Source organism: Hemiscyllium ocellatum, chromosome 13, assembly GCF_020745735.1.
Source record: "Hemiscyllium ocellatum isolate sHemOce1 chromosome 13, sHemOce1.pat.X.cur, whole genome shotgun sequence".
In the NCBI taxonomy this organism is placed as follows: Eukaryota; Metazoa; Chordata; class Chondrichthyes; order Orectolobiformes; family Hemiscylliidae; genus Hemiscyllium; species Hemiscyllium ocellatum.
The window spans coordinates 29,029,918-29,042,009 of NC_083413.1; the positions used below are offsets into that span (position 1 = coordinate 29,029,918).

General features: G+C 44.2%; 1 protein-coding gene across 1 annotated transcript in view; it reads right to left on the minus strand.

Moving 5' to 3' along the window:
- Window positions 1-5,930, minus strand: part of anos1b (anosmin 1b) — a 151,783-nt gene extending 145,853 nt beyond the window's left edge. Inside the window, exon 1 of the mRNA XM_060834677.1 lies at window positions 5,645-5,930. Within this exon, the coding sequence (XP_060690660.1) occupies window positions 5,645-5,821 (177 nt within the window). The 5' untranslated portion in view covers window positions 5,822-5,930. The remainder of the gene's footprint in view (window positions 1-5,644) is intronic.
- Window positions 5,931-12,092: the final 6,162 nt, after the last annotated feature.

Genomic DNA, 12,092 nt, shown 5'->3' on the forward strand with positions numbered 1-12,092 from the left:
TTTGACCCAACAAGTCCACACTGACCCTCTGAAGAGTAACTCACCCACATGACTACAGGCAATTTGGGTTGGCCAATTCAGCTGACCTGCACATCTTTGGACTGTGGGAGGAAATTGGAGCACCTGCACTCAGACATGGGGAGAATGTGCAAACTCCACACAGCCAGTCACCCGAGGCAGGAGTTGAACCTAGGTCTCTAGCACAGTGAGGCAGCAGTGCTAACCACTGAGCCACCATGTAGATGATTACAATGTCTTGAGCAATGCCAGAAAGGGGGAGTTGAAAAAGTGATTTTTTACAGAGAAGAATTGAGCAACAGCTGAAGAAAGATCACTTGACCCAAAACATGGACTTTGCTTTCTCTCCACAGATGCTGCTAGACCTGCTGAGTTTTTTCCAGAAATGTCTATGTTTGTGTGAGCAGTATCTGTCCAGGAGTTGGACCTAGGGGAAAATTGGGTTTGGGACTGAAAAAAATCACCCTGGTATGTGGAAACAAGGTTACCAACATTATGATGGGGTGTCCCATCATGTGGCAGCATTTAGAACAAATTTCTTGAGTATCAGTCTGCTGACCCTCATCAGGCTTTTTTGGTTCTCATCTATCTGTGGATTTAAGGCCCCTTGCATTCCTAACTCTACCAGAAAGATCTAATGCAAACCCTATTTGAGGACTGAGGGACATAATTTATTCAATAGGGAGTGCTTTTGTGCTGATTGGTGCATTATCAGAACTGATGTATTTCCCATGTAAGATTAAACTGCTGCCTATTTGAATGCTCAAGTGGATATAAAATGTCCTATGGTATTAATTAAAGAACAACAGTTAAGTGTTCTGTCCAATACGCATTCATCAAACAACAGTACCTCAACAGTCATTTTTCTTATTCTCATTTGTAACTACACTTCAAAACTGACTGATTTTTGTGAAGTGGATTGGGACATCCTCAAGATATGAAAAACACTAGTTAAATGCAAGTTCTTTGCTGCTCATGGACATATTTCATTGGGTATACAAAAGAACATTAATCCCCATTTAAATTTTCAAATGCTTTTGGAATCTATGGGACAAACACTACATTAGACTTGAGATGAAAATTCAGTAGCACAGGGAATCCCAGTCATGACTTTCTGTACTGTACTTGAATGTCAGCAGCTGTTGGGAGTCAAGCAGGTGCTGAAAAATGAATGGCTTATGAGAAACTTTCATCTTCATATTAATCTTGAATGGATGACTAGATTTCAAAAGACTTGAATTAGCTGCATAATAATAACTAGGAAAGTTATTAAAGATAAAAGCTACACAGGTTGCTACAAATATGGGGTACCATTTGTTGACATTAAAGGAATTCTGGCTCTTCACATACAAAAGGCATCAACTGGAAATTCTAACAGGTCTCTTTTTTTCTTAAAGAAAATAAACTTTCACAATATTACAAAAAAATGTTTTGCAAACTAATGAACATAAATTCAAACTTTGAGGTAATGATTACTAATGTTTGGAAGTCTCTCTCAAATTGTAGATGTCTCAAATTGTATTAACAGAGTCTAAAACCTGTCCTCATTTCAGTTTCAGGGCTCACCAACCAGCCACCACTCCCACTCTGACAAGTCTCACCTATATACTAATCTCAATTAACCCCTCCTACTCACTGTCTCAGGTGGGGGGTGATGACTTCCTGCTCTAGTAACAATATCTATTTTGCAGGCGTCCTAGAAACATATCAGAGTTGAAAGAAGAGGATCCAATCCTTGGTTGTACATTGCATGGGCCCTAACATCATCCATGAAATTACCAAGGATGGAGACAAACTGGCTGTGGAGAAAAGGAAGACATTAAGTTGGAAACTCAGCAGCCAAAGCAGACTCAGACTGTTAGTGCTGGTCACTTATGGGGACTGGATCCACTTAGGGCCTCTGACTGACTGAGGCCACAGTGTGTTGGCAGAGGTAGGATGGCTAAAACTCTGCTACAGTTGAGAGTGTGGTGCTGGAAAAGCACAGCAGATCAGGCAGCATCTGAGGAGCAGGAGAGTTGACGTTTCGGGCATAAGCCCTTAATCAGGAATCTTGATGAAGGGCTTATGCTCGAAACATCGATTCTCCTACTCCTCGGATGCTGCCTGATCTGCGGTGTTTTTCCAGCACCACACACTCGACTCTGATCTCCAGCATCTGCAGTCCTCACTTTATCCTAAAACACTGCTGCACCCAGTTTCTGGAGTCTTCTGCTCCTATTTCAGATATTACCCTATTCACCTTTAAGGGTTCATCCTTCCCCTTGTCCCATTATCAGAGAATGGAGTTGGGAATTGGGAGAGGGCATAGCCCATGTTTGTCAATCTGAGATAGCCTCCTTTCTACATACCGAAGTCTCAGGAGGATATACACTGTCTCCATAATCCAGTCTGAGTGGGATCTTCTCCCTCAGTGGGGATTTCACAGAATTATAGAGTAGCTATGGTACAGAAGAAGGCCTTTCGGCCCATTGACATATTTGGTTCTCTGAGCATTTTGACTTGTTGATAATTCCTTGTCTTTTCCTTGTAACTCTGCATATTTGTTCTCACTTCACATTTGACCATAAGGCATAGGAGCAGAAATTAAGCCACTCAGCCCATCGGGTCTGCTCTACCATTTAATCATGGCTGATAAGTTTCTCAAGTAAAAAGTGAGATCTGCAGATGCTGGAGATCAGAGCTGAAAATGTGCTGCTGGTTAAAGCACAGCAGGTTAGGCAGCATCCAAGGAACAGGAAACTCGCCGTTTCGGGCCAGAGCCCTTCATCAGGAATGAGGAGAATGTGCCAGGCAGGCTAAGATAAAAGGTAGGGAGGAGGGACTTGGGGGAGGGGCGATGGAGATGTGATAGGTGGAAGGAGGTCAAGGTGAGGATGATAGGTTGGAATGGGGTGGGGGCGGAGAGGTCAGGAAGAAGATTGCAGGTTAGGAGGGCGGTGCTGAGTTGAGGGAACCGACTGAGACAAGGTGGGGGGAGGGGAAATGAGGAAACTGGAGAAATCTGAGTTCATTCCTTGTGGTTGGAGAGTTCCCAGGCGAAAGATGAGGCGCTCCTCCTCCAGCCGTCGTGTTGTTATGTTCTGCCGATGGAGGAGTCCAAGGACCTGCATGTCCTCGGTGGGGTGGGAGGGAGAGTTAAAGTGTTGAGCCATGGGGTGGTTGGGTTGGTTGGTCCGGGCGTCCCAGAGGTGTTCTCTGAAGCGTTCCGCAAGTAGGCGGCCCGTCTCCCCAATGTAGAGGAGGCCACATCGGGTGCAGCGGATGCAATAGATGATGTGTGTGGAGGTGCAGGTGAACTTGTGGCGGATATGGAAGGATCCCTTGGGGCCTTGGAGGGAAGTGAGGGAGGAGGTATGGGCGCAAGTTTTACATTTCCTGCGGTTGCAGGGGAAGGTGCCGGGAGTGGAGGTTGGGTTGGTGGGGGGTGTGGACCTGACGAGGGAGTCACGAAGGGAGTGGTCTTTGCGGAATGATGATAGGGGAGGGGAGGGAAATATATCCCTGGTGGTGGGATCCATTTGGAGGTGGCTGAAATGATGGCGGATGATACGCTGTATGCGGAGGTTGGTGGGATGGTAGGTGAGAACCAGTGGGGTTCTGTCTTGGTGGCGGTTGGAGGAGCGGGGCTCAAGGGCGGAGGAGTGGGAAGTGGAGGAGATGCGGTGGAGGGCATCGTCGATCACGTTTGGGGGGAATCTGCGGTCCTTGAAGAAGGAGGCCATCTGGGCTGTACGGTATTGGAACTGGTCCTCCTGGGAGCAGATGCGGCGGAGACGAAGGAATTGGGAATATGGGATGGAGTTTTTACAGGGGGCAGGGTGGGAGGAGGTGTAGTCCAGGTAACTGTGGGAGTCAGTAGTTTTATAGTAGATGTCTGTGTTGAGTTGGTCGCCCGAGATAGAAATGGAAAGGTCTAGGAAGGGGAGGGAGGAGTCTGAGACAGTCCAGGTGAATTTGAGGTCGGGATGGAAGGTGTTGGTAAAGTTCATGAACTGTTCAACCTCCTCGTGGGAGCATGAGGCAGCGCCGATACAGTCATCGATGTAGCGGAGGAAAAGGTGGGGGGTGGTTTCTCAACCCCATTCTCTCACTTTCTCCCCTTAACTCTTGATATCTCAGTCTTAAATATGCTAAATGACCTGGCCTCCACAGCCTTCTGTGGCTATGAATTCCATAGATTCCCCACTCTCTCGCTGAAGAAGTTTCTCCTTATCTTCGTTCTAAAAGATCTTCTCTTTACTCTAAGGCTGTGCTCTTGGGTCCTAGTCTCTTCTATCAATGAAAATATCTTCCCAGTATCTACTCAGTCCAGGCCATTCAGTACTCTGTACATTTCAACTAGACACCCGTCATCCTTCTAAACTCCATTGAGTATAGACCTAGAGTCCTCAAAGGTTCCTCATATGTTAAGCTTTTCATTCTTGGGACCATTCTCATGAACCTCCTCTGAACACGTTCCAAGAGCCTTATAGAACCTCAGAGGTTAATCCCTGCTTTTATATTTGCTTCCATTGCAAAACACACTAAATTTGTGCCCTTGGTTCTCGATCCATTTTTCAGTGGGAACAGTTTCTCCTTATCTACTCTGTTCAGGCCTGTCATGATTTTAAAAACTTCTATAAAATCTCTCCTCAACTTTCTCTCCAATAAAAACAGTCTTTGCCCTCTCCACGTCCTAGTATCAATGTGATCTGCTCCAATGCCCCAGTTTCAGTGAGATCTGCCCCAATTCCCAGTCTTGGTAGGATCTAATACCTCTCCATGCTTTACTCTCAGTGGGATCTCTTCCCTCATACCCATTTCTCAGTGGATCTCTCCCCTCATAACTCACTCTCAGAAGATCTCCCACATGCCCCACCCCCAGTGGGATCTCTCCCCATGTCCCACTCTCTGTGGATCTCTCTCCTCATGCCCCTTCTCAGTGAATATCTCCTTCATGCCCCCCCCCCCGCCGCCCCATGGATCTCTCTCTCTCCATGCCTCACTCTCAGTAGATCCCTACATGCTCCACTTTCAGTGAATCTCTCCCCCAATGCCCCACTCTCAGTGGATCTCTTCATCAATGTCCCACACTCAGTAGATCCCTATATGCCCCACTCTCAGTGGATCTCTTCAACAATGCCCTACATTCAGTGGATCTTCCCATGTTCCATTCTCAGTAGAGCTCTCCCCTCCATGCCCTATACTAAGTGGATCTCCCCATGCCCCACTCTCAGGAGAACTCTCCCCTCCATGCCCCAACTCAGTGGATCTCCCCATGTCCCACTCTCAGAAGAACTCTCCCCTCCATGCCCTACACTCAGTGGATCTCCCCATGTCCCACTCTCAGTAGAACTCTCCCCTCCATGTCCCACTCTCAGTGGATCTCCCCAGGCTCCACTCTCAGGAGAACTCTCCCCTCCATGCCCTACACTCAGTGGATCTCCCCATGTCCCACTCTCAGAAGAACTCTCCCCTCCATGCCCCACACTCCAGTAGATCTCCCCATGTCCCACTCTCAGTGGATCTCCCCATGCCCCACTCTCAGGAGAACTCTCCCCTCAATGCCTCACACTCCAGTAGAACTCCCCTCCTGGGGAGGGGGGTCCATGCCCCACACTCAGTGGATCCCGTCTCCCCTTACCTGCAGGCTCCTGAAGCTCGCGCTCAGGTGTGCGATGTGGAGCGCCAGGCAGCGCGAGGTGCACCTGGCCCGGGAGACGCTCGGTGCCGCCGGCCCGCTCCCCAGCCGCCGCGCGCTGTCCACCGGCAAGACGGAGCACAGTAACCCGGGGAGCAGCATCCAGAGCCCGCTCGGCATCTCAGCAAGGAACACAGGCACACGCAGTTACACACACACACACACACTGACAGCAATGCAAGCTGCACCCTCCTGTTGCTGCTCCGCCCGCCGCTGTCACACTCACTGCTGGAAGCAGACACACGCCACAAGTTTGTGTAGGAACAGGCAGCATGTGGGCTCTGGCCTCGCCTCCTACCCTCCAAACACGCCCACCTTCCTCCAGGATCCACAACAACCATTCCCCTGCTCCTAACCCCTTTCCCTGCATGAACTTGCGGCTCAGTTGTTCCCACTCTCGCCTCAAGCCAGTTACCTGGACCTTGAGGACAGGGAGTCAGCCTGACACCGCAAGGAGTGTGACACTATCAGAGCTGCTGTCTTTCCCATGTTAAATTGCAGCTCGGTCTCCTTTCTCACTACTCTCTCGGGTGCACTTATAAGACCCCTGAAGCACAATTTAAAAGTTTGTGACCATTTTTCTGATCGACGTTAATCCTTCAATATCGCTAAAAATACGATCTGGCAACTAGCTGTGCAAGCTTGTGTTTAAATTGGCTACTTTTGTGTTTCCTGAATTATAGCAGTCTCTACACTTCAAAAGAACTTCATTGATTTTAAAGTACTCTGAATCATTCTGAAGTTATGATACGATATAAATCCAAACTTTTAACATTAAATTCTCATCTTGCAAGTCTTTTAATATGACAAATATTGGATTGTCCACTTTTTCTTTGCCTCCAATATATAATGAATACAGTACCCATGTATGCCCACGTTGCAATGAACTTTGAGGCCACAAATAGTTTTATTATGTTCCTTAGTGTTTCTCACTTAACCCTATTGAATCCTGACAGGTTAGACATAACTACCGTTTCCATTCACTTCCAGAATGCAATTGCTCCTGCACGGTGAACTGTTTCATTCAGGCTTGTGAGTGCATATTTATAGGGTTGTGGGTGCCCTTCATAAAAAAGAAGCCTTTTAGAGTCATAGAGATGTACAGCATGGAAACAGACCCATCGGTCCAACCCGTCCATTCCGACCAGATGTCCCAACCTGATCTAGTCCCACCTGCCAGCACCCAGCCCATATCCCTCCAAACCCTTTCTATTCATATACCCATCCAAATGCCTCTTAAATGTTGCAATTGTACCAGCCTCCACCACTTCCTCTGGCAGCTCATTCCATACGCCTAACACCCTCTGTGTGAAAAGGTTGCCCCTTAGGTCACATAAGTATCTTTCTCCTTTCACCCTAAACCTATGCCCTCCAGTTCTGGACTTCCCCACGCCAGGGAAAAAAAACTTTGTCTATTTATCCTATCCATGCCCTTCATAATTTTGTAAACCTCTATAAGGTACCCCTCAGCCTCCAATGCTCCAGGAAAAACAGCCCCAGCTTGTTCAGCCTCTCCTTATAGCTCAAATCCTCCAAACCTGGAAACATACTTGGAAATCTTTTCTGAACCCTTTCAAGTTTCACAACATCTTTCTTGTTTTGTTTGTCAATCTTTGTAATGCATAATTTTGCAGTTTTGGTTAAAGTTCAGATAAAATGGTTTTTTACAGTTGTCTAGATACTGAAGACAACAATACTGAGCTAGGTCTATTGGTCTGCTGGCTAATGTGCAATTATGATATGTGCAAGTCACTGTCTCCTTTAACAAAACCATCTCATGGCTGCAAAACTATTAGCCCATTAACTTTCTTAGTGCAATTTCCACCTGCGGAGTTTGGAATTTAGGACCTTCCTTCTCCATCCCTTGTTTAGTGGCATGTTGAAAAATATTGTTGCCAACCCTGATCTTAGAGTCTCCGCCAGGGTCTTATTTTACAATTTATCTCCCCATTCCCCACATTATCTAGGCATCCAAAGAAAAGAATGTTTTATCGTGCCTGCCAATAATCAGCTCTTCATTCCTGGGAGATGCAGAATAATGTTATATCTGAAATTGTTTTGTAATTATTATCCTAAGAATACACTACAGGCCTGCCTTCACTTTTAAATAACTAGGGAACAGAAGATTTTATGTAAAATTGGTGCAGCCTAGGAACATTTGAAGCAGAGGAAGATGCAAAAATTACAGGGAGATAACTGGACAGTTATCCTCAAATCATTTTTATCTTTTTTTTGCAAATCACTTTAAATCTTTATTCTTTTTGGTTCTTGACTTTCTTCAAATAAGAGCAGTTCCTCTTCATCTACTCTGTCTAGAACACATAATTTTGAAGGTATGTATAGAATCACTCTCAACTTCCCTTTCTCTAAGGAATACAAAGTCAGCTTCTCTAATTATGAGTCAGATGATAATTTCATAGATTTGAGATTATTTTAGTGTTACATTTTGGTTTAAGGTGGTCTTGGAATTCCGGTGAGGATTTAGAGTTAGGAATGTATTCAGAAGTTAAGTTTTCTAACTAGGTTCTAGTGTGTTTAGAATAATGACTGGGGCACTATTTTATTGTTAGGGTTGCAGGTCAGGATCGGAGTGCATTGCGAGTAGGGTCAAGATGAGTATCAAAGTTTAGGGCCTTCCTATTTGAGAGAGTATCCCAGCAGTGGTCTGTCAAGTACCTTGTATAGTTTTAATGAATTTTCCCTATTTTTATACTCCATTTCCTTAAAAATAAAGGTCAACATGCCTTCCTTATGACCTACCAAGCTTTTTGTGATTTGTGGATGAGGACTCTCAAATTCCTTTGTTCCATAGTTTTCTGCAGTCTTTCTCTATTTAAGTAATATTCAGCTCCTCTATTATTCCTCTCAGATTGTATAATTTCACATATTTCCACATTATGTTGCATTTGCCAAGTTTTTGTCCATATGCTTAATTTGTGTATCCTCACCACTTGCCTTCCCACCTACTTTTGTGTCATCCTGAAACTTTGCAATAGTTCATTCACTTTCCTCATTCAAGTCAGTAACAATGGTAAATAACTGTGGCCCCAGCATTGATTCCTGTGGCACACCACTAAGTTGTCCTCCTCAAAATGTCACTCTTACCCCTTATTATAAACTTGAACTTTCAAATCCAACCTTTTAAAGTTCTGCACCTGATGGTTTTAATTTATACATAGATCCAGAGCAAATTCTGGAGTCCAAATGTATACAGGACGACCCCCATATCCGCGGGTCCGGTTACTGCGGTTCACTTACCCGCAGTTTCCCACACCCCGAACATATAAAAGGGAATGTTCTGGAACCAGGGACCAGGAGACTGCTAGGAAGGTATATTTCCCATTGAAATGAATTGGTTTGCTCCGATCCGCGGTTTCAGCTTTCCATGGATACAGGGGGACCACTGTACTTTTAAATACAGAAATCCAGAATTTCTTGTGGATAATTCTACATACTCCTATGAAACTAGAGGGCATACTTAATTGATTGATTGATTGATAGATTTAATTTTGTCACATGTTCTGAGGTACAGTGAGAAGTGTTGTTTTGGGTGCTATACAAGCAGATCGTACCATAAAAAGTCCATCAAGATAGCAGAACAGAGTACAGAATACAAAGAATATGAAGAGAAAGCAATCAGAATTAATATTTGAGAGGGCCATTCAAAAGTCTGATAACAGCAGGGAAGAAGCTGTTCATACACGTTTTCAGGGTGAGAAGGGAATGATTTAAAAGGGAAACCTTTGAAAAGATTTACATGGATGTTGCCAGGATTGGAAGGTTTGAGCTATAGGGAGAGGCTGAATAGACTATTTTCCCTAGAGAATCAGATGCTAAGGGGCTATCTAATAGAGGTTTACTAAATCATGAGGGCCATGGTTAGGATAAATAGACAAGGTCTTTTCTCTGGGGTGGGGAGTCCAGAATTAGAGGGCATAGGTTTAGGATGGGAGGGAGAAGATTTAAAAGAGACTTAAGCGACAACGTTTTCGTGCAGAGGATGGTGTGTGTGTGTGTGTGTGTGTGTGTGTGTGTGTGTGTGTGTGTGTGTGGAATGAGCTGCCAGAGGAAGCGGTAGAGGCTGATACAATTACAACATTTAAAAGGTACCTGGATGTGCATGTGAAGAGGAAAGGTTTAGAGAGATATGAGCTAACTGCTGACAAATTGGACTGGATTAAGTTAGAATATCTGGTTGGCGACAAGTTGGACATCTCTATGACTCTATGACCTGAGGTGCTATCTTTTCATACAAGTGGTGCGTAAATGGAATGAGCTGCCAGAGGAATTAGTAGAGGCAGCTATAATAACAATATTTAAAACATTTATAACGATTGGAAAGGATTCGAGGGAAATGGGCCAAACACAAGCAAGTTAAAATAAATTGGTTTAGGAAACCTGGTCAGCATGGGCAAATTGAGCTGAAAGGCCTGTTTCCAACTCTGAGTTGTTGAACACTCCACAAGACTGTGATTGAAGCATCAAACTGAGGCGAACATGCTCCTTTACACTGGATCCATGGTAAAAACTTTGTAAACTGGCGTGAAGTACAGGTGGATTTTAATGATGTATTAAGTACAAAAACAACACTGGCCTTAATTATTCTGGAGTAAAAAGTGAGGTCTGCAGATGCTGGAGATCAGAGCTGAAAATGTGCTGCTGGTTAAAGCACAGCAGGTTAGGCAGCATCCAAGGAACAGGAAATTCGACGTTTCAGGCCAGAGCCCTTCATCAGGAGGGCTCCGTTATCAGCCCTCCATTATTCTGGAGTTGACTTCATCATAAATGTGAACTACTCTGGAGATGGTGTTGGTGAGGTAGATTATCATTGTAATAGTTAGCTTCACATATTGGTCTTGTGGGTGACAGGTTGGTCCATGACTTCAGTTGTTTGGTGCGGAAAGTAAGATACGTTATTACATGTAGATTAGAAATAGACCATGCCACAAGGGTATTTCATCATCAGTGTAAAGGAAATCATGATCCACAGCTTCAAATATTTTGCTTTTGGCTTGTAGTCTCCTAAAACTGAAACTTTACTGCCTGTGCTACATGCAATGTGACCAAATTGCCACATTTGTGAACATAAAGATGCCTCAGAAAACATGGCCAAGAACACCACATTGAATAGAATAAGATCCACCACACAATCTTGTTTTAATCCTATGGTAGGGAAAGCATCAGAAGATTTCCACTATCCAGGATGTAAGCAAGCATGCTATTGTGGAATTGTCTTACAATGATGAAATTTTCTGAGCAACCACATATCACCAAGATCTTTCAAAGATCCTCAAGACTAAATGTGTGAAAGCTTTAATCTGTCTCAATAAATGTTGAATACATTTTGCAGTTCTGCTGCATTTCTCCTTGATGACATGCAGCAAAATTCATGTCATCAGTATCATGCCATTGTTCTTTCAGAGCTCATGAAACCAAGATATCGTTTTACAAAAAATCCTGTGGTAGATTCTTTTGAAAGCATTATAAAAGCTGTTAATATTGTTCCTGTCTGTGTATGATTGCATTTCTTCTGCCTTTTTGCTTAGCTGGTGATCCTCCATCTCTCTGAACTTTGATTAGATTATTTCACAGATTTTTTTCAAAGTGAGCTTTCTTTGTAGCAGTAGAATGGTCATTTTGTCGTGCTCTTGGGAGATGGTATAAAATATCAAATTTTATACGTTATAGTAAAATAAATTGCAAACATTTTTGAAATGATAATTTTGTGAAATGCTTTTTGTGACATTTCAGCTTCAATCTTAATCTCATGTAGATGTCCCAGTCATTTATTTTTCTTTCCATGAAATTATATTGAGAAGTGAAACATAATTACTGCATTTTTCTTTCTGATTTGCTGACTGTGAGAATATCAATGTTACTGGTTGCTTGGAGATCTCATTTGTGCCTTATTCAAATTAAAGTTATAAAAGGGGCAAAATTATTCACGGTGGAACAGTGGTTAGCACTGCTGCCTCACAGCGCCTGAGACCCGGGTTCAATTCCCGACTCAGGCGACAGACTGTGTGGAGTTTGCACGTTCTCCCCGTGTCTGCGTGGGTTTCCTCCGGGTGCTCCGGTTTCCTCCTACAGTCCAAAGATGGGCGGGTCAGGTGAATTGGCCACGCTAAATTGCCCGTAGTGTTAGGTAAGGGGTAAATGTAGGGGCATGGGTGGGTTGCGCTTCGGCGGGTCGGTGTGGACTTGTTGGGCCGAAGGGCCTGTTTCCACACTGTAAGTCTAATCTAATCTAATCTAATCTAATCTTTGTGGATAGTTTCTTTTGAGATCAACAGCCTGTGCCATTGTTTCATTGCCAATTATAAAATCCAAGCCATTGTTGATAAATGAACTCAAAGTAAATTAGCTAATTAGATTGTGAACTGCTTAACAA